Genomic DNA, 21,292 nt, shown 5'->3' with positions numbered 1-21,292 from the left:
TTAAGTTGTAATAAACTTGTCGCGCATGTAGGAATACAAAGGATAGTTTCCGGGATTGACCGGGCCACCTTGAGCGCGGAGAAATGGGATACTGAACACCAAAGAAGGGCAGTCCACGACGGCAAAGAACAACAGAACAGCTCTTATTTTTCTTTCGCACTTTTTGCTCGTCGATTTTTTTCCCGCCCGTTTTGACTTCGTCTTCGGCCCCACTATCTGCCCCTGGGTCTCCGTGGATGTAATGGAGAGGGCCGGGGGTTTATACGTCAAATTCCCATTAACTGTCTAACTCTCGTTTTATTCTTTGATTGTCGAACGAAATGCTGTACTGAGTACGCGAAACGAGCCAGTGGGACTGAAGACGCCTCAAATCCACACATCCGGCTCTTCAGTCTACAAATTGTAAAATGAGTCTATGTATATGGAACGCCGGTCACATTTTCCTGGCGATAACCTCAGCCCTCGATGAATTAAAGGCTTAGTTTTAGACTAAAGGAAATATTAATTACCTAAAGTTTCGTGAACGTACACGTTTCAGTGCATCTCCAGGGTCCCACATCTTTTCAAACACGGTTTCAAATGTGGAGAAAACGCATCGAGGCGCTCCTTAGTTTGGACAGGGGTGAAAACAAATCGGATCGTTTTAAACCGTGCATTACACGTAGTGTGTAGACACGGATTGACACGCTGGCCTCGCTATCCGTCGATCGTTTTAGGGTGGAACAGTCTAAAACGCATCAAGTAGGTGAGAGTTCTCGAAGAAAATCAGTAAACATTAGGTGTGGACAGGTGATACGGATATAAAATTCCTGTGCTGCCAAAATATACTTTTACGTTTACGGTACTCAACGGTTGGTTTCGGTGGAATATCTGTTCGGAAAGACAATTCCCGCCTCAGAAATTCGGATTTAATTGTAATGAAAAACTAGCCTTATCTTAGAGCGGTTTTCCAATTTAGTGTGGTAAAACTTAATCTGACCAATCGTATCAGATGTAAACAGCACAATGAACCAATCAGAATTCGAAGCAAATACAACCGGCGTCAAGCGCGGGAAAACGCGTGAGGCCAAAACACGATTGGTTAAAGTTTGGATTCCTATTGGTTGAGGAAGTGGCGCGGGTTGAACGTAGTAATGCAAAACCAAAGCAATCGCGAAATTACTTTCGAAAACCGCTCTAAGTCAGGAAGTCACCTCAAACTTTCGCAACGGTGAAAAAACAATCCCTTTTGTTTTCTGGGGGGGCAAATACGTCGCTAAAATTGCGAAAAAAGACAAGCTGTCATCTCGTAAAGCCAACAGCAAATGTTAAATTCGGGGAATAAGATTCTGCGTCTTAAAAGTTTCGGCAATTTTACTTCAATTAAAAATTCAGCCAAAAAATCCGAACAGGACAAACTGTGTTACGCTTTTTAAAGGGCCATAAAATGATGCCGGGGAATGCCACTGTTTAGCTTTCCGAAGTTCTCGTGGATGCCCATGAAACATTTAGTGCAAACCGAGCCTTAGAATAAAGTCGGGCAACATTTTGTTGATTCAGACCTTTGACATTACTAATTTAAAAACCTTCAGTTGATTGATCGTTTTAATTGATGCTTGATCTTGATCGCTATAATTAACATTATTTAGCCCCTGTTGATACAAAGGACACAGGCGTGAGCGCGTGACAGAGGCGTGACACATGCCAATCGTGAGTTTGTTTCGTCGCGTTAATTTTCATTCACAACCGTCTACCTAGTCATTCACAACAGTCTGTTTCTGAAATCCACCTCAAAAATGGCGTACAGACCGTACCATCCGTCCTCACCCGGTGGCGAAAGCAAGGTAATTTTTGTACTTGCAAGTTTTGAACTCTGTTTAAGCGTTGAACCGTGATAAAATCAATTCCTTTGGTGTAGATAGATCAAGTGGTTTGCATAGGCGTCTTGGACTCTATAATCTTTGAAAACGTATCAAATTTGCCTGCTGATAGTAGTTCTTGGTCATTACTTTAACCTCTTACTCGTTTATAGTTTGAAATTGAAAGCACAAACACGTGTGAATGTGGATCATAGCGGTGTGTATGCGTCAAATATTATACTGTTTGTTCATCGGCTGTGAAAAGCTTTTGTTTGAGTAAGAATTTTCGCGCGGATAATTTCTCTCATGTCAGAGTACGTAGCTATAGTCTGAGGCTCTTAGCAATGTTTGTCTGGGTTTAAAGTCCAAAGATTAAGGTATTTAATTCGACTATTCTTTTAAAATACAATAGAACCATAATATCAATGAATATTTGAATACCCTCAAGGAGCAGATGTATATAGTTTACATGAAATTATTAAAAATGGTTCTTGTAAACAGTGGTTGAATTATACCAAAGAACCTTGCGAGAAATTTCATTTCGATCGTAACGGGATTAAACACAACTCAGACAACTAAAGGTTTCAGCCCTTCGTTCTGTTTTAAAACCTTGAATGCTGACTGATAATCGCATGAATTTTATACTGAACAGTAAATTAAATGGTTTAGCTTCTATCTTCGAGCCAGACAAAACATTCAAGCAAACTACACATTTCTCCTTGCTTTTATGCTTTGATGAAAATACAGGGATTGGCGTCTTTTACGGAAGGAGGTAAAATCCTCGGATAGAACAACTTTTTCATCAAATATATCTTACAATATCACCTAGGAAGACGCCAAAACTTTATAAATATGGATTGTAAGGGAAAGTTAATATTGATAAGGGGGGATTAATATATTGCACTTACCGCGTTTTTTCCCGCCAAATTAGCATGGAGCTTTCAGTAAATCTCAGAACCAGGTTGTAACGCCAATCCACGATTGAAAGTTAACCAAAGTTTTCATCTTGATCGTTGTAAATGTTTCTAAAAGCTAATTTGAAGCTAAAGTTAAAGAAAGGTGAAAGTCGAAACTGGAAGGCAGAATTATTTAGGAGAAAGCTTTGTCGATTAGTCATTAAACTGAAATCAAATTAGAAAATCGTGCTTTGAAAAACTGGGCCCAGGGTTTTAGGTGTGGAGAACGGATCTAAAGCCCATCATCTTTTGATAAAAGTCTTCCATCGCTTACTCTTCGTTTTCACTTAAAAATGCGAGAAAAAAAGTATGTAAGACAGCTAGATATAAACTCATGCGATGTCAAACCTCAGTTTAATTACCTCTGCATATAGAAAGTTCAAAATTTTTGTAATTGTCAAGATGGCCAATAGAGATTAACTGGATAACATTACCCGAGCAAAAGGTGTGGCATTCTCTAAATACCATAGAAAAACTACAACTACAGGTTCGTAAATAACTTCTTGTCCAACCTTACATTTTTAAATTATTAAAATACTGATTTGTTTCCAAACAACACTGAATTAAACGCGAACTTTCAACTTCAATTTCTTTAAATAGCCGGTTACAGGCAATGAGGTCTGTTCGAAATTCTCTCGTTGTTGTTTCCGGTTGACCTTTTCCAGTAGACGGTAGAAGTAGTTGATAAATCCTTATGATCCGCCGGGTATCAGACATGCCTTCGCAACCTCCTTTCCGGGGTCTCTCCAACAGGAAGAGGAGAGACCCTGGGAAAGAGGTACAAACTTGTACAAGGCTGAGAGCACATTATACTAGATAGCTTTTGTGTTGGCACGAAAATCGTGCTAGAATCGATAAATTGAATGGAAACCGACAGTAAACATTTCAACAAAAGTAAACAAACAATACCACAGGGCGCTAATTTGGGTCAAGTCCAAGCAACAACCGTGGACAATAATCCTGCTGGTATACGTTGGATCAATTGTAGATCTGATCGGCTTTAAAAAATACAAATGATAAAAGAAGCAGAGACCGGTACAACGTAGAATTATTTAAACCGTAATTCTACGTTGTATCGGTCTCTGCTTCTTTTATCGCTAATTTGGGATCGGTTGATGAAGTAAGTAAGCGTCTACTACATCATTTTACGCGAGATTGCGGGTGGGTGTCCTGTGTTATAGGGGATCGGAGAAAAACGTCACGGAGTAAGAATGAGAACCAACAACAAACTCAACCTACATTCGACTGCGCGACGAAGCTGTGTCAAACTTGGACACTGCTTTTTTCCATTTCTCAAACTGACTTATGACTTAGTAAAATTTATTTCAAACTTAAGAGTAAAAGAAGGGGGAAAAAAGAAAACAACAACAACAACAAAAACAATAAATAATAAAAAAACAAAGCAAAAGCAGGGATGCAGGGATGGCGCAGTGGTGAGAGCACTCGTCTCCCACCAATGTGGCTCTGATTCGATTCCCGAACTCGGCGTCGTATGTGACGTCAACCGCTGGAACGAGGCTGGGTTTGACAAGCTTCTCGCAAAGCGTTGCGGGTATAACACCTAGTACATTTTTTTTTTTGCTCATTGCTCGAATATATTCTCGCGTTGAGGCCATTGCTACGCAAAACTCCGTAACTCGTAAAATATCCTTATTTATGTACACCTCAGAATAAGGTGTACTTATTCGTCGCTAAATAGATAGTTAGAAATTATTATTATTATATTGAAAAAACTCAACAATTTTCAGTTTCGAAGATTTGGCTTGATACGTTCCACTGCCATCGTAACTTCAATTAATTTGCCCTCCGGCAGAACCTACAAAAATGTCTTCGAAACTGAATAGTGCTGTGTCACTTGTCTGTTGCTGTGAAGACCTGATAGTTACGGATATTTACAATGATCAAAATAACTAAATTCCATAAACGTTTTGCTTGACCCGATGTGTTTAAGTTTGCTGAATTTTCGATCGCAATTAAATTTCTCCTGAACACAGATTTCAATACTTTTCCCGCATCCCGTCAGCAAGAGAGCACATCCCGTATCCCGCACTTTAAATTCGTATCATCCCGCAAAACCCTTCGCTTCCAAACTCCACAGCGCCAAGGGAACACTCCCTGTTTCCGATGTATCATAATTAAATGAGACCAAATGTTTATCTTGAACTAGGAGAAAAATTTCGCCATAATTAATGAAAGCAAAGAACTGCAAACTAAAGAGACATACAGTAACGCGATGAAGAACTTAAAATTCCACCAGAATTGATATACTCTGTGGTCACTTTTAATCCAATGCCAATGCAAAAGATTTCATCAAAGTGCCAATTTTTTTTGCTTAAATATTCTTTTGTCTTTGATGGCCTTCAACGCTTCATTATAACTGGCTGTAAATCCATTAAGACTCACTGGTTGAAACTGTTCTGATTGGACTAAGTCAAGATTACACGGGTCTACTGTCTCCAACATTTTCTCAGTTGAAAGCTTTTTCATTGTTATGCAGATTCATCTATGTCAAACACTGCTAAATAATGCAGTTGATTTCGAATTTTAACAATACAATGCAAATTTCTCGCCGTTTGTGATACAGCGATCCAAGCGTGTTACCTTTGGTTTTAAAGTTATCACCTTTACGAGTTTTACCGAAGACAAAACTACTTGAACAAGGTATAGTTCGTACACCTTTTTTAATGTAGTTGATAAATCTTCTTACCAGCTAATTCATAGTTCTCTTGATTAACATATAAGGGCAAGTTTTTTTGTGGATGACTTGAGACGACTCATAATATTATTATGTCTGCATACATCGTGCACGTACAGTGACTTTATACTGATGCAGGGATCATTCAGCCTATATGAACTGAATGAGTCAAAAGCTTCTACTACTAGGGGCGTTGATAACGTTGTGTTTAAATAGCGATTTCTTGACAAGATTGATGTGGGAGATTACTGAAAAACTGCAACGAAATCGATGGGTCGAATACACAAACCAGTGAGCTGCAGGGAGACTTGTGACTATATTTTTATGCGAAACACTCACGTTCTGCTTCTAGGGTCAGTAATGTCGAAGCAACGTAATAAACCAAACAAGGAAAAATTAAAGTCAGTGCTGCAGACGGTAGAAATTTATGAGTAAGTTCAATGTAGAACAGTTTTCATTTGGGCGTCATAACGTCAAAACCAATGTAATTGCTGTAACCAAATTATACAACAGACGCGAACAACAATGGACCAATCAGAACTCGAAACAGATACATATGCACGTTACCCGGGAAAGCGCGTGCGAGTATCTCACGACCGCTCACGATTGGTTTTGATTTTGCTTCTCATTGGTTGAAAAAGTGGCGCGAGGCTTGTTAAAGGGGAAGTATCACGTAAATTTGATGCCATTTCAAAACCCAGAAATGTTTGTCTGAGAACAGAAACAAAAAAATATTGTCTAGTTTTTTTTATAAATTATCACTCCAGTGCAATAAAACTGTCGATTAGTGCCTCTGGCCAGAGACAGAGTAGGCCGGTATGGATTGAAACTTGAAAAATATTAGGCTAATGTTTTTCAAGTTTTCGTATTTTTGTTTCCAAAATGTGCTAGAACAGAGTACGTGTTATTCCTGTCAGGAATTGAGTTGATTTTTCTCCTCTCGTTGTTCTAGAATTATTTTGTAGCAAAGTGAAGGTCTTATTTCACCATTTTTAACAGAAGAGGTCAAAAACCTCATGATACTTCCCCTTTAACCAATCACGGAGTGTAGCAGCAAAAAAGCAAAGTTTCGAAGGTCCTGTTGAATATTCTGCTCGACTTCTACGCCGTGCACCTCTCAAAGAAGACTGTATTACTTGTTGTTTTTAGTGTTGGGCTGATGTTCTGTGATTTTCCCCCGTTTTTCTGGAACTTGAATTACATTCCATGCGTCAGTTTTTGTAGAAAGAATTTGCTTCGATTTATTGTTAAAGATCCCTTTACATGTAATAGTCCTAGTGTAGTGTTCACTGTTTCAGAAGCATATGATGAGGCGAACAAATTACTTTAATATCTGGTTCACACTAGCGAGATAACGGCATATCAGCAAGGTCGCCTTTATGTTACCGGTGTGAACAAACACGATATAACGACAACAGAGGAACATAATAACATAAACATAACGACACTAGGAAAACAAATGATCTTTTCTCTACATGCCGTAATGTCGAAGTTCTGATGTCGTTATGCCACTAGTGCGACAGAAAAGAACAGAATATTTTTCTTTGCGTTCAGATGTCATCAAAGTGGGACAAAGATCTTGCGAAGGATATTTGCTCTTGGATTAACAGAGCAACTGGCGCGTCCGTGCCATATGATGATCCATCAGCTTTTGCCGAGGAGTTAAAGAATGGCCAAACACTCTGCCAGTATGTTGTCGTTTTTGTGTTACAAGGGGACTTTTGGGAGTGAGAGAGGATTGTCTTCACTACTCCTAAGAGAACTGGCTCGCCCGTTACAATAGCCATTGCAGACGGTATTAAGTTAGAGAGAACATATACACTCCATGACCCGCTCATTGCTGAGGGAAGGTGGGGGGGGGGGGGGGGGGGAGTGGAGGAAGAAGATGACTGCAGCTTTAGAAAGAAAACCTTAGGAAAAAAGACTTTTAATAATTTCTGAAGGGGTTGATAGTGATGGAGGAGTTCTTTGGCAACCAAGTTTTGAAAACCAGGCCAGCGTATTTAATGTTAGTTTGTTTTAAGCCGGGTCAGCCCCGTGCCTAGACATTGCCCGCGTAAATCCTGAATTAGGGCCGAGGAGACGTATAGCTCACTCACGGAAGGAACCTTACTCCCGGGCACTTACGAGAACATGTAGGTGAGCGGACCTCGAAACGCCTGGAGACGGAAATAGGGTTGCCCCAATTTGCTTCTAATTTTACCATTTAACTTTCTTTTTAATCTCGGAAGGCTGGCGAATAAGATTCAACCAGGAACGATAAAGAAGATCAACAAAATGAAGATGCCGTTTATGATGGTAAGTTCCCTCAACGAGGAAGTAGAAAAGAAACAAAAAGGCTTAACAACTTAACAAAGGCTTACATGTAATTGTATTCACAATACTCTACTGCATTTTTTCTCATTTTTTTCATACTAGATCTATAATTATGTTCATAAATACTTCACCGAATTTGACACTGGCATTTGAACTTTACAATGCTGTCATGAAGACGGCGAAACATTGTTCCTTAGTAATTTCGCTAGTTTTTATTTTAAAAGATTATTTTTTGTCATAGTTAACGATTACTCACCGAAGTGGAGGTGAATAGTACTTGGCTAATCACCTCCGAGCTAGCCAATCAGCGCGCGCGAAAAGTACTATTCACTTGTGTAGTATATACTAATAATGTCTACCACTATGCTCAAATTTCACCTTTTGTAGATTCTTTATGGCCTTATTGATTGTATTTTCTTAATTTTTAGACTTAAAGGTCTTTTACCTTCACATGGCGCTATAAAACTGTTGATCAGTGAATTATTACTCCATATAATATATATAATATAGTATAGTATTTTATTACATTTAGATTCTATTTTTGTATTTTTTTATATTTTTTTTATTTTGGACTTTTGGATTTTTCTTTGTAAAGTTAGGGGTACAACTTGAATATAGGGATTTGGTTCTTCTTTCTTGTAACCCTTTTGAAGTTTTTTCTTCTTCAGTAAAGTTGTTATAGACAGGGCTCAAAAACGGCTGATTGGTCGACAAAAAATTACGTCACAACGCTAGAGTGGCGTTATTGCGCATGCTTGCGTTTGGATATTCCATCACGTTTTCTTCGATGGCGGACCGGTGGCGAAGGAAGTTGGCGAAATAATCGTGTATTTTCAAGACGTCTTCAAGACTTAAGACATTCGATTATCTGAAGTAAGGAAAGTGGAAATGGAAAAGTGGGGTGGGACTAGTAAATCCGGTTGTGAATTGCTGTTTTCGTGCAGTTTAATTTACGATCAACTGCGTCAAAGCGTTGGCATGCAAGGTTATGTGTGTTGGCCATTGACTTTTATTTATCTTGAGTGGCTTTGAAAAAAGCCGTTTTTGGTTGGAGACTCCTTTGTGGTGAAACTGCTGATGAACGACACGGGATACTCTGCTAAAGGGCTGAAATCTTCGCACAGCACGGCACGTTGAACTTTCTCTTTGGACTCTTTGGCTGGCTTTGGCTTCACGTTTGCTTTAGGGCTGTAAACCTTGCCATGGCCGTTTTTTGGATGATCTTTACTCGACTGAAATACGTGTCCTCATCAAAGTCTGAATCCTCGTCTTCGTCGCAAGTTGTCGTTTCTTCGTCTTCGGAATCATGAGGATCTTCGCCATTTTCATCGTCACTGCCATCGTCTTCCTCGATCTCGTCATCTCCAACTAGATATCTGAAAGCCAAGGAAATATCAGGTCAGTTTTATTTTGGCTTTTTCCAGTGTGGCTTTAAATCATAACTTTATGATGTCAGACATGTCACACTTTGTGAACTGTTGACTTTTCTCCTTACTTGGACTAATGAAAACCGCTACACTCGGACGGTTTTTTCCTCGAAAGTTGTCGATAGATGCTCTTACAGTGTACTCCCAAATGTGGACAGTTTTTAATAATCTCAAGTTCTGAGCTGTTTGAATGAATGATTGATGAAGTTTTTAAATATGTTTAAACTTGCTTGCACTGTAGTCTATCAACTTCGAGTCGTTTCAAGGTGATATTATTTTATATTTGGCTTCGTTTGTTGTTATAAGCTTAATTATAAAATTATGCCTTTAAATTAAAAAAAAAATTGTACTAAATAAGTAGAACGTTTTGTGATAGATTGTTTATAATTACCTTGTCAAATCACCGCTATTTTGACAACTTTACAAAGTTTGATAATTTTGACAAATTCAACCGAATACAAAGGAAGCTGCGTGTATTTGTTTTGTATAATTTTCATCTTGTAACAGTGCACAAATTCAGGGGTGCTTGATGACTCAATCTTAGTAGCCCAGCTTCTAGCTGCCGTGCATGTTCCAGAAGTATTAATTTATCACCCTTTCAGCTTTGCCCCCTTTCAAAGTTGTACATGCAATTAGCGCAACCTGACTCAGCCTGCTGCCATGAACAATGACTGAGTCAGATTCTGTTTTAGTTTAATAGCAAGATTGGGTTTTCCTAACCAATACAAATGGATTTGCTTACTTATTGAATGTCAGTGCTAGTTCCTCCATCCTCTGTTGCAGGAGAGGATAACATATTGGGCATTTAACTTCTGTCATTGAATAGCTGTGGTCCATGTTGTCCTTTTGTTCGAGGATACATCCTTTGTGGAAGGTGTGTCCACAAGTTAAACGAAATGTATCCTTGTCAAAGTCATTCTTGTTGTGACACATCTGGCTATCGCACGCTGCTGTTGGGTCAGGTTCATGTCCAGGGAATGCATACCCAAGTGGTAGAGAGCGCTGATCAAGGGTTGCATCCATGACTGGGAAATAGTATGACTAAAAAAGTAAGTAAAAATAATTTTTACTTACAAATTAAACAATTATTGTTTAATTTGTTGAGGTATGGTGGAATAAAACATGATGCATTTGCTGTTTGTCTGTAAATGGATTGGATATAACTACATTTTCTTAAAGTATAATTCCAATGTTATAATGCTATTATTATTTTAAATTAAAACATGAAAAGTTTTCCCAGTACCTGATACTTTCTCCTTCCTTTTGGTATTTTTTGTACCATCCCTTGGCTGGTCCAAACCTTTTCGAAAATACTGATCAGAAACTCTGCTGCCACAAACACTAACTGAGCCAGATTCTGTCTCCCTCTACCCCTTGAGTACATGGGCAGGAACCACTGAACAAAATCACTGTCAAATCTTCTGCCACTTAAAGCATGTGCCATGATGCGGATTTGACATGGCAGTGCCCACACAGGTACATTTCTGATCAAGAAAAAAAAAAGCAAACAGCCGATGCATAAATAACTGAATAAATAAATGTCGTAGCTCAAAAGGAATTTCAAGTTAGTTAAATTTATATTAACCTTTGTTCCCTACATTTGTAGTAATGAAAAATAGAAATTATTAAGTTTGAAATCACTTTGACATAAATTCACTTAAGACTTGTCACTTCAACATACTTCTCCTGTTTTTTTTTTTTTTATACGAAAAATTGCATACTCATAGACCTTATGATAAATGACGCGGACATTTTAATATTCTTTTGTCTGCATTTAGTTTAGCCCTTTAAGCCTTACATGTATTCAACGCATAGTTTTCTTTTGATTCTTGAACTCAAGAACAAGGTAAGTAGGGCTAATTTGAATGCAAACAAAGAATATTAAAATGCCAGCCAGTTTTTGCATACGGTCTATAGACAAGCTTTCTGTATACAAAGATCTGATAGATACATCATACAGTGTAGATAAAAAAATTTTATTGCAACAGATTTTGAAGTTACATACAATGAAATATACACTGTATATTAAATATAGAGTGTTTATTTCATGTGATTAAATTTTAATCATCACATGATACTAATCTTTGATAAAGCATGTTGAACATATGGGGCAATAATAAATTTGTAACAAATAAATTTTCATTGGCATTTTACAAACCTTCTTAAGACAGAGTGGAAAATTTCTACTTTCTTCTCAGTAAACATTTGTAGGTGTTGTTGTATTCTGGAAATAAGCTCCTTGTTCTCATTTAGGTGGTACACTATGTCTGACAGCTGGCACAGGGTAGCCTTGTCATAATTACGCCTTCTAAATGTGATAAACGTCAAGGAAGTTCGCAGTAATGCCACAAGCCATGCATTAAAATCACCACCCCTGAACACTGTGTTGTAAAAGAAGAAGAGCAGTGGAAGGATTTCATCAAACAAGTGGAGGAGTAGCATATACTCAGGATCCTTGCAGACCTGTCCAAACAGCTGAAGAACTTGCTCACGGATTATCGTCCAGCCGCCAAATGCCACAGTAGTAAGTGTTGCTATTTTGTGAGCTTTGGGTTTGTTTGGCAACACCTAATAAATTTTAATAGAAAAAAAAAGATTTGTGGATGTAAGAGAGTAAATTTACTTTTGTGTACAGAATAATACATTCAGCACATCCAGCATGTCCTGTAAACTTGAGTTGTTTCTAATGTTACCATACCAATACCTTGTTTCTTCCAAAAAGTGCCTTGTACAGTTTTGCAAAGAAAGGTCTAAACAGTAACACAGTTGATTCATCTCCATTCAAAGATACATGGAATGGTCCTTGCCAAGGAATAAGAGAGGGGATTGGGCTTGACGGATTAACCTCGCTCTTCCACTGTAGATGAAAATACATCAGAATAAAAAAAGAGAGATCAGTGTTCATGTTACATTCAAGTTAAATGTACATTGTATCCTCCCCACTTTTATTGTAACTTAGCCACATGTACATGTGTACCCACAACAAAGAGTGAATTTCAGCATCTTTTCTTGCACAGCAAAGGGAGTCGAATAGTTGGAGGAAGGTTTAGTGGGGATGATAATAAAAGTGGTCCAATATCCAAACTGAAAACATTGTGCAAATTCAGAATTAAGAAGCTGACTGGTAAGGAACTGTGTTCAAATTAATTTACTCTTGCTGAAAAGGAGATCAATGAGCACATAAATGGTTCAATGGCCACCTTTGCAATGATTTTCTTGTTGTATTTCCATGTAGGGTAGTCTCCTGTAATGACTGCCACAAAGTGACTGAGGTATTCCTTAAGTTCAGGGGCTGTATGCAAAAGTTGCTCCAGAGACTTCTCATAGTCTTGCACACTCTTCAGTTTTTGTTCAAACTCATCTATCAACCATGTTGTCTTCAACAGTTCCAGTTCATGCCTGGCTTCATCAGAGTAGACCCTAGAAAATTGAATGATATAACTCTTTCTCACTGACATTTTCTTGTTCTTGGGTCATTACATGGATAAATGCTTGTAATAATAATAATGATATTTATCCAGGGAGCCCACTAGCCCTGGCAGTTTTCAGTGGGGCCCTGCAAATTGTGTTAAGTTTCTACAATAATGTGATTAAAAATGTGCATACTTCATATGGATAAAAGTGCATGTACAAACACAAGTCTAAGGGTGGCACTTTTTTTCCTTTTCTTTTTCTTTTTTTTTTTTACCGTAGGTTTTCACAGCTCTCCTTGGCATCAGCCATCTTCAGCGTTCTGTGCTCTGGGGACAGTGTGGCCATGTAGCTTGAATTGAAGTAATGTGAAAGAGATCCAGAGAAATGTTGAAGGATTGCTTGGACAGAAATTCCTCCTCTGCACCTTTGGATAACACCATTTTTGTTCACAACATCAACAGTACGATGGACATTTTGAATTTGACATGGTCTAGGGACTGCTAATACAGATTTGTGGACATCAATGAGTCCAGTGCACATGTGCCAGGCAGTACTTGTTTGACTCGTGGTCGGTTGATGGGATGCATGGATGAAATGGATGTCATCCTCGATCAGTATGATGAGGGCTCTCTTCTACATGTACATGTAATGAAACATTTATTGAAATGAGCAGGTTGATAGACATTAAAACCTGGACCTGTTGAACTGTATAGTAATTTCAAATAATTAACTCGCATGAGTGCTCATGCACTATTGCATTTTGCTGTCTGGAAACTTCAGAGGTAATGGTCAACTCAATTTCAATGTTCAGTAATGTAAGTTGCTTAGATTTTTTATTACTATATTTCCTCAAGTGAGTGTTTAGCATCATTTTGTTTGGCTTGTATTTTGGACAATTATTTTTATTCTTGCCATTAAATGAGAAATAAGTACACCCTTTCATCTTGATCTTGTTGGAGAGGGTGCATGACTGGTTAACATGTAACAAGTTATTTGTTGGGGCAGTACAGTATCTGTATGAAATAACTTTTTGTTACCCAATTTTGACTTTGAATTTTTGTTCAAGGGCAGGTCCTTTGAGAATGACAAATCTGTTTTTCTGCAACAGATTTTCTATATCAAACCAACTTTTATTTCATGAACAACCTGTAAATGAGCTGTCGAGATACATAAACAATGTATGGTCTGGTATTGTCAAGGCAACAGATCTGGTTGATAAATCATAGCATAAAGCAGCCTCGACAGATTTCATGACCCTGATTGGTGTTCATTTGAGGTGTTGGCCACTTAATTGAGGAAAAAGTTATTTCAATGTATACCTGAATTGCTTCTTGTATGACCTTTTGAATTTCCTTTTGGTTTTTGGTCGCCAGTTCTTTTTGGTGGTTACGAACTGAATTGGGATGGACAGAATATCCCATCACTTGGCCAGCCATAAGGGAATTATAGGATGCCCCTGAAAACTTTAAATTGAGGCCATTTGCCTTTTGCAGTCTGTTGTTTTTCTGCAGATGAACACATGAGTCATTCCATTAGAATCTGTGTTGTGTATATAACAATAAGTAGTAGCTGGGGTTGCAAATACTTTTTGGGGAATCTTGTATGTAGGCCTTTTCTGTGTATGCACTTCTTTGTTTCTTGGGTAGCTTTTTTGTCTGATCTTATCATTTTTATAAGAAAATCTCCTTTGTTCCCTAAGGTTTTGGTTGGCAGCCAAACTGTTTTTATCGGTACATTTTTTATATTCTTATTTTCCAGTTTTGTTTTGCACTTAAGAATGATTTCTTAAACAAATGAATGAATAAACATGATTTATCATTCAGGGATTTTAAGACATGTACATGTAACAAACTACCTGGTTTCGAAAGAAACTCAGATTATGAAGAATGGCAACAACTCTAGTTTTTTGAAGATTCCTTCTTTTCAGTGATGGTGTTCTCTTGTCATCATTATATATGGCTTCATGTATGTCTTCAAACATTCCTGGGGAGTGCTTGTTACAAAAGGCTTCCATTTGTGAAGGGTTGTAAAGGCTTGCTCCACCACTGGCATAGTGTCTTGTGAGGGCCGTATGGAACTGTTTGAACAGTGTACTGAATGTTGTGTCTCCTTTAGCAAAATGATTTTAAATGAGACTGATTAAAATATTATTTACATTGTACAGGCCAGTTATTAAATTAATGTACTGTATGCTTTTTTGTAAGACACTGACAAAAGGAGAGCATGAAGGAGTACTCCTTATGGCCTTAGAATCTTACAAATATATCAAAGTTTTATTGTGGACAGAAAACATTTTATCCCAGATATATATTTCTCTCAGTTTAATAGTTTTAGTTATTTTAATGTACAGATATAATGTTTTAAGTAATTTTAATCTCTCTTTGTATGCTATGTGGCACAAATAGAATAATATACAATAGCTTTGTGCAAAAAGTAATAGTACTAGATGTGCCTTCTTACAGGTGCTGTATGCAAAATCATTGGAGTAGAGGAGAGGGCTTTGGGTGGGGGGGGGGGGGGGAAAGGAGGTTAATGCACTGGGAAATCTGGTTTTGGTTTTACCTTTAATTTTCCTCTGAAGTATTAGTGTTTCATTTTGGAGTTCATGATTCTTGTCCTGAAGCTGCCTTTGCATTTCAACCAGCTGAGCATTTTTCTGTGAGATGTCTGACAGTGTAAAATCAACAGAATTTAAATTTTTTTAAAAGTCTTTAATTAGTGGGATTATTTCATCTTTAAACATATGTAGCAGTTATGTTGGGCAACAACATTCACTTTTTTAAATATATTTTTTTATTTCTTGAGCATGGCGTAAATAATTTATTCTCTAGAGACATTGAGCTAATACCTTCTAGATTTTTTAGAAGCATCGTTTCTCTTTCCTTGTACTGTTTCTTTTCCTCTTCCAATATCTGTACTTTTTTCATTAGGTCTCCATAGTTCACGGTCTCATCACAGGACGTGTATGAGCGCTATACCGGATAAAGCACACACTTTTAAAAAGAATTTATGCGTTATTCTTCCACGGAACAAAGAGGGGAAAAACAGACAAGTAAAGCAATTAAACTTATTTACCTTTTTTGGCGGTGTGTAATTTTCTTTTGAACAAATTCCCTTGTCCTGCTCCGCGGATTTCAGGTGCTTCCGGCATATGAAAGTGCCTGGCGTAAAACCTGTCGCCAGGCAACTGTCAAACACCGGAAACAGACGTTGTGGACACGGGACTGTACCACCGACTCATGTTGACTGGCTTTTCAAAGGGAAGCAACAGTTTCTTGCGTTTTCACGCGTTTTTTCACCATGGTGCTTTTTGCACAGCGAAACATTTACAGTGAAACCGGCGGATCGTGCATCTATCCCGTTATATGAACAAACATTCCCCCAACAGGTGGAACGAGGGCCATTTCTAAGGTTCCGTTTCTCGTAAATACAATACATAACGGGTCAGAAAAAAAAAAACTTGAACACCGACTTGCAACAATTTAATTGCGTCACAACGACGCTGGTAACACGCCTGGCAGCCGCGGATTTAGGCGGGAATTTTGCGTGGCCAAGGAACAAGAATCAATAGATACACACACGGATAGAAGATATAAAACGATTTATTTAGCTTTCAAGTGCACAGTACTACAGCTGATACTACACTATACTGCAGATTTCATTGCCATTTGAAATCTCGTTGACATAAAATGAACCTTTCATCTATTAGCATACGATTCATAATCGCCATATTAGAGACGAATGAAAATTATCACGACTTAAAACACAACGAGAGCAGGAACTTTAGTGTTTTCTACTCACGATTTTGTCGTCCACCTCTTCGTCTTTACCAATGTGAGTGAAGTCCATGAACAAGAAGCATTTAAAAATTTTCATCAGAACGAATCAAAAGTCATATTTGATATGTTCCATAGAAATAAACAAGCTACAAAAATTTTCGCTTCAAAACCTTAGCAAACGTGAGAGGACCTTATATTACGGCAAAACTGTACCTTAAATTAAATTCAGTAGCGCTACAAATTTCCCCGTTAGGGAGGTGTGTTCATCGCTTGAAAAACTGGAAAACGCTGTCTCGATCTCTTCGATCAGAGAAAAAAAATTGAGCACAAGTGTTTGTACAAGTCTGGCCGTTTGTTTTTGCGAACCAAGAGCGAGCAGGGTGCTGCGAGGGGCCGTTACAATGACGTGTTAAATTTTGATTCGTCGTCCGCCATTTTGAAAATCGAATGGCGGGAAGAAGGAATGGCTCCCACTGCGCATGCCCAGCCGTTTTTGAGCCCTGTCGTCGTTGTTATATCAGTATATGATGATTATGATAATTACTTTTTTTCCGGTTTCACTAATTGCAGATGGAAAACATAGGCTGGTTTAGCGAATTTTTGACTGCTTATGGCGTTCAAAAGGAGTACGTCTTTGTCACCGTAGATTTGTACGAGAAACAGAATGTACCTCAGGTGAGAACGGACTTATTTGCCATTCGAAATAATGGAAGTATAATTACTAAAATGTGAGTAAATAGATGTAAATATGTGAAACATATATCAGTTTTGAACTGCGGATGAAAGATCAAATAGAAGAAAGATCCTCGCAGTTGGTACGCAACTAAAGCAGCTTCGAAAAGGAAGCCGGAAAAAATTCAGACTTGAACGGGATTTGAACCCATGACCTCTGCGATGCCGGTGCAGTGCTCTACCAACTGAACTATCAAGCCAACTTGGAGCTGGTCATATTGTGAGTTCGTAATACACTTGTGGTCAAATAGAAGAAAGATCCACGCAGTTAGAACGCAACTTAAGCAGTTGCGAAAAGAAAGCCTTTTTTTCAGAAATTTTTTTTTCAGGCTTTCTTTTCGCAACTGTTTAAGTTGCGTAGTAACTGGGAGGATCTTTCTTCCATTTAAAATGTGAGTGTAGTAGTTCTTGATTTTTGGTATCCTGGCATAAGGGGAGTGGTAAAACTACTATACTCGAGCTAGCCTGAGAGCAAGCTCTCGGGGGGGGGGGGGGAGGGAGGGAGAAGGACCCCACCCCCTACCCCTCGAGAGCTTGCTCGCAGGCTATACTCGAGCAGGACCCACCAAACCACAAAATAGATGGTTGTCTCTGCCTACACCGCCTCCCTCAACATCGAGAAAAGGTGTCTTTATTGCATAGCCGCCCCACTATTTAGCAGCAAAAAATAGCAATGAGATTCAAACCTCACTTTTCTTGTTTATCTAGCAGTGCTGACTCTTGCTAGCTGAATATTTCTGTGTCAACTCAAATTCTAAAGCCAATACAATTTTGTTGGTAATGTTCATGAGATAGGTGGTGTCCTTGATAACCCCTGTACCCCAGAAAGGGTGGTTCCTCTTCGAACCTGTCATGACCAGTTCCCCAAAATTGCTTTAGAAGAGCCTTAGGTCGCGTTCGATTGACCGTATTATTCTGGAATAAGAATAAGCGGAATAGCTGTTGGATTTCTCTTTTTTAAGTAACTTTGGGAGCCATTTCTGCAAACTTTCGCTGACACATGTTAGAGCCGTCTCGTACTCCAGTAACTCCTAAAACCTCTCACGAGGCATTTCTTGTCATCGTTGAATGCTCTTGTATGTATTCCTATTCCGGAATAGGGTCAATCGAACGCACCCTTAATGAAGGAGTTAGAGTGGCAACGTCAGTTTTGCGATAGATTTCACAGAACGTATATGGTTTACAATGTTATGATTGACGTTGATTTTTTTTACTCAACTGCAAACTTATGTTTGTGTGGCCTTTTTATAACGTGATTTATTTTGTCTGGTTCTTACAGGTCCTTATAGCTTTGAGATGGCTCAAAGAAGAGGTACGTTTGCATAGCATTAAACGTTCGTAATATTTAATCCTCACTAACTGTTTCTCTTCTCACTCAAATAATCATAACGCGCGCAAAAATGAGGACGTTTTGAATTGCATTGATCGGTATTGATGTTAGATATTTCCCCGTGTTCTGGCGAAGCAACAAGTTTTGAAAAAAATCGTATCGCCCATGCAGGCAAAAAATTGCTCGTGTAGACGCAGCTTATCAATAAACTCGCCTCCTCCGTGAGAACGACCGTCCAATCAGAATTCGAGAAACTAGAAAACCAGCTCAAGGTCAAACATGAATTTCAGTCGGCTTCCTGGCTGGCAGCTGCCAATTAAAACTGGCCTCAGTCACCAGAAGTTCACAAGAGGTTTTTCTTATCTACTACGGGTCACATTTATGGGCGTTAAAGCTGTAACAACAATTTTGTTTTATTTCTTTTTTCCTACAGGCCGAAAAGAAAGGCGTGAAGCTGTAAGAAGCTTTATGGTCCCTGAACACATCTCTGCGACATTCTTTTTGAGCTATGTAGATATTGAACTGACAGTATAATTTGATAAAATTCAATTACCTTCGCCTTTGGGAAAAAGTTCGCAAATGGACGTCTGCATTCCGGTTACGAAACCTCTATGTTGTGAACTCGGCGGCTTGGCATTTCGGAATCACACCGGTCGTTTGGCTTGAAGAACAGAGTGACTATCAGAACTATTCGACAAAACGTACGCATGGTGAGGCCCGGTCTGAGTGGCATACACTGCGTGAAAATTCAAGTAGGAGCAAATGCGAGAGAAAAGGGGTATTGTGCTTGTGTGTGTGTCAGGGGGAAGGGGAAAAGGGAGGGAAAAATGAAGGTTTGCGCGTCCAAGTTTCTTATTTTCAAGTGCGTTCTTTTTGTTCGCACTCTCCTTTCGTTTCGTTTGAAAATTATAAAATTGATGTTTTCAAACTGACGCGATATTGAAGTCGTAATTTAGTTAACTCTTTGTTTTCCTTCATCCTCACAACTATAGTTTATAAATATGTCTTAAATAAACGTTTCATTTTACAATACCGTGCAGGTCTTTCAGGTCTGGTCTATTTATTTGTGGGATAAAGATGCTCGAAGCCTGATCGATAATGACAGGAAACTGAAGGAATTAGGACATCAGGAGCTTTAATGCGTGCTAAAAATATTGATACAAATAAAATGATGATCACAATTTAAATTAGGTTAACAAAGTCATGTTTTCGACAAAATTTTGATTTTACTAGTGATCGATTAAATCTGAGGCAGTTGAGCAGTTATGATTAACATTTTTAAACTGCAGTTCAAACTAGTAACGCTTCATAAAAGGAAATTCATCTGTATGGCCCTTGTTTTCTTTGTCTATCGGAGGGAGTTTCTTTGGTCTCTTGATGCACCTAATATCTGGAATGTCACAGAAACCTGGCATACTCTCCATGCTTTTTCTCGCGGGAATAGGATCCACACTTCGGTACTGGGATGAATCCACCGGAAAACTAATTCCGTTTCGGGATGGGGGTCTCTCTAAATAACCGGGGTACAGAGGGTGTGTGTGATCCTCATCCATTTTAATTCCTTTTTTCTTCTTCCTGGATCGCTTCTTCTGATAGGACGGTTCTGCCACCGGCTTTGGCGCGGGCAGCTTGGTTCTTGTACTGTAAGCGGCAGGTTCTCGATTAAGACACCCTATACTGTAAAACTCCTCACCTTCGCTGTATTCTGCAGATTCATAACCGCTATGGGAAGACGATGGTTCAGGTGAATAGTATTTTCTACTTCTGTGTCTTGAGGAAGGGCTGGCCCTTGTGCGTTCCACAATTATGGGAAATGTTCCCGGGTGATGCTGTTCCCTGCGGCTTGCCTTTTGCGCTACTTCTTTGCGACGCCGTCTTCTTCCGCGCTTTCTTTCTCTCCGTTGCTCCTCTTCGAAAGATTTATGGAAGTGATCTCTCGGCATTATCGAAGCTCTCTATTTTCACTGAAGAAAAGTTGTTTCTTGTTCAGCACTTTTAGATGTTGATCTACCACTCGCAAAGTGCATGCCCATTGAGAAATCAGAATTGTAATGCTTTGTGACGAAATACACCGCGCGCGCATGGCGCTAACCCGTCTAACTTGCGCGAACTTGCTTTACCAACGAGATTTTTCCTGGTATTGGACAATGAACGAGGAGCGTTAATTGGTTATTTCAAACAATATCTATAATTGATTTGTAGTCTCCGGTGTCACTGAGCTCCTCAAAACAAACATTTCATTTTTGTCTTTGTTTTTGTTAGTGCAAAGATAGCGCAGACATTTCAGATTGTTAAAGTGAGAGAGGCGAATCGCATAAAGCATGATCTTGTGGGGCACTAAGTGCCGACGCTCGCGCCCGAGCAACTAGGGTGTCTCCTCAATCCCCAGCCGCTCTCAGCGGATAAGTTTACCCATATAACATACGCTAACTCGTAACGAAATGCCTAACATCAATTATACCACCAGTATCAAGAGTTAGCCATATTTTGGGCAACGATAATAGGGAGCCGTGTAAAGACAACTTCACTGGAGCCGCTGGAGAGCTGACTGAGCATAACTGAGATCATCAACCCGCTAACCGGAAAAACTGGGCAGCGCTTTTTTCTGCTCTGAATCTACAGCCACACTTTCCTTTTCCCTTTTAGTGTATGAAGATCACGAATATTCGTACGACAGACCAAAAAAAAAAAAAAAAATGAAAACCAAAACAACAACAATGACGACAACAGCAAAACTCGGCCTAACAAACAAACAAACAAACAAACAAACAAACAAACAAACGAAAAACTCCTTGCTTGCTTAAA

General features: G+C 38.9%; 3 protein-coding genes across 5 annotated transcripts; 1 reads left to right on the top strand and 2 right to left on the bottom strand.

The window, feature by feature from the left end:
- The first annotated feature begins 1,662 nt into the window (after positions 1–1,662).
- On the top strand, positions 1,663–19,524 carry LOC146453843 (myophilin-like). Of its 2 annotated transcripts, none has more exons than XM_085096126.1 (6): positions 1,663–1,823; positions 7,044–7,177; positions 7,721–7,787; positions 16,996–17,100; positions 18,437–18,469; positions 18,921–19,524. In XM_085096126.1, exons 1-6 carry the CDS (start codon positions 1,776–1,778, stop codon positions 18,945–18,947), a joined length of 414 nt encoding a protein of 137 aa, XP_084952252.1. In that variant the 5' UTR covers positions 1,663–1,775; the 3' UTR covers positions 18,948–19,524. The 2 variants fall into 2 exon arrangements, with proteins under 2 accessions (XP_084952252.1, XP_084952253.1); XM_085096127.1 differs by lacking the exon at positions 1,663–1,823 and adding an exon at positions 5,315–5,455 and having other exon boundaries at positions 18,921–19,036.
- On the bottom strand, positions 8,494–12,966 carry LOC146453845 (uncharacterized). 2 transcript variants are annotated; one of them, XM_085096120.1, is made up of 7 exons: positions 12,839–12,966; positions 12,433–12,652; positions 11,937–12,089; positions 11,391–11,800; positions 10,476–10,716; positions 9,975–10,273; positions 8,494–9,181 (listed from the first exon to the last, which is right to left on the bottom strand). In XM_085096120.1, exons 1-7 carry the CDS (start codon positions 12,841–12,843, stop codon positions 8,977–8,979), a joined length of 1,533 nt encoding a protein of 510 aa, XP_084952246.1. In that variant the 5' UTR covers positions 12,844–12,966; the 3' UTR covers positions 8,494–8,976. The 2 variants fall into 2 exon arrangements, with proteins under 2 accessions (XP_084952246.1, XP_084952245.1); XM_085096119.1 differs by having other exon boundaries at positions 12,433–12,919.
- LOC146453844 (uncharacterized) lies at positions 14,469–16,925 on the bottom strand. The gene is given in 6 exon segments (XM_085096138.1): positions 14,469–14,755; positions 15,209–15,313; positions 15,495–15,618; positions 15,722–15,833; positions 15,894–15,945; positions 15,948–16,925. Coding segments are annotated over 6 exon segments (726 nt in total). The 5' UTR covers positions 16,000–16,925; the 3' UTR covers positions 14,469–14,474.
- Positions 19,525–21,292: the final 1,768 nt, after the last annotated feature.

This window comes from Pavona decussata, unplaced genomic scaffold (assembly GCF_977016875.1).
Source record: "Pavona decussata unplaced genomic scaffold, jaPavDecu1.1 SCAFFOLD_322, whole genome shotgun sequence".
Lineage (NCBI taxonomy): Eukaryota > Metazoa > Cnidaria > Anthozoa > Scleractinia > Agariciidae > Pavona > Pavona decussata.
Note: the sequence above shows the minus strand (reverse complement) of the source record. Positions and strands in the feature narration are given on the sequence as shown.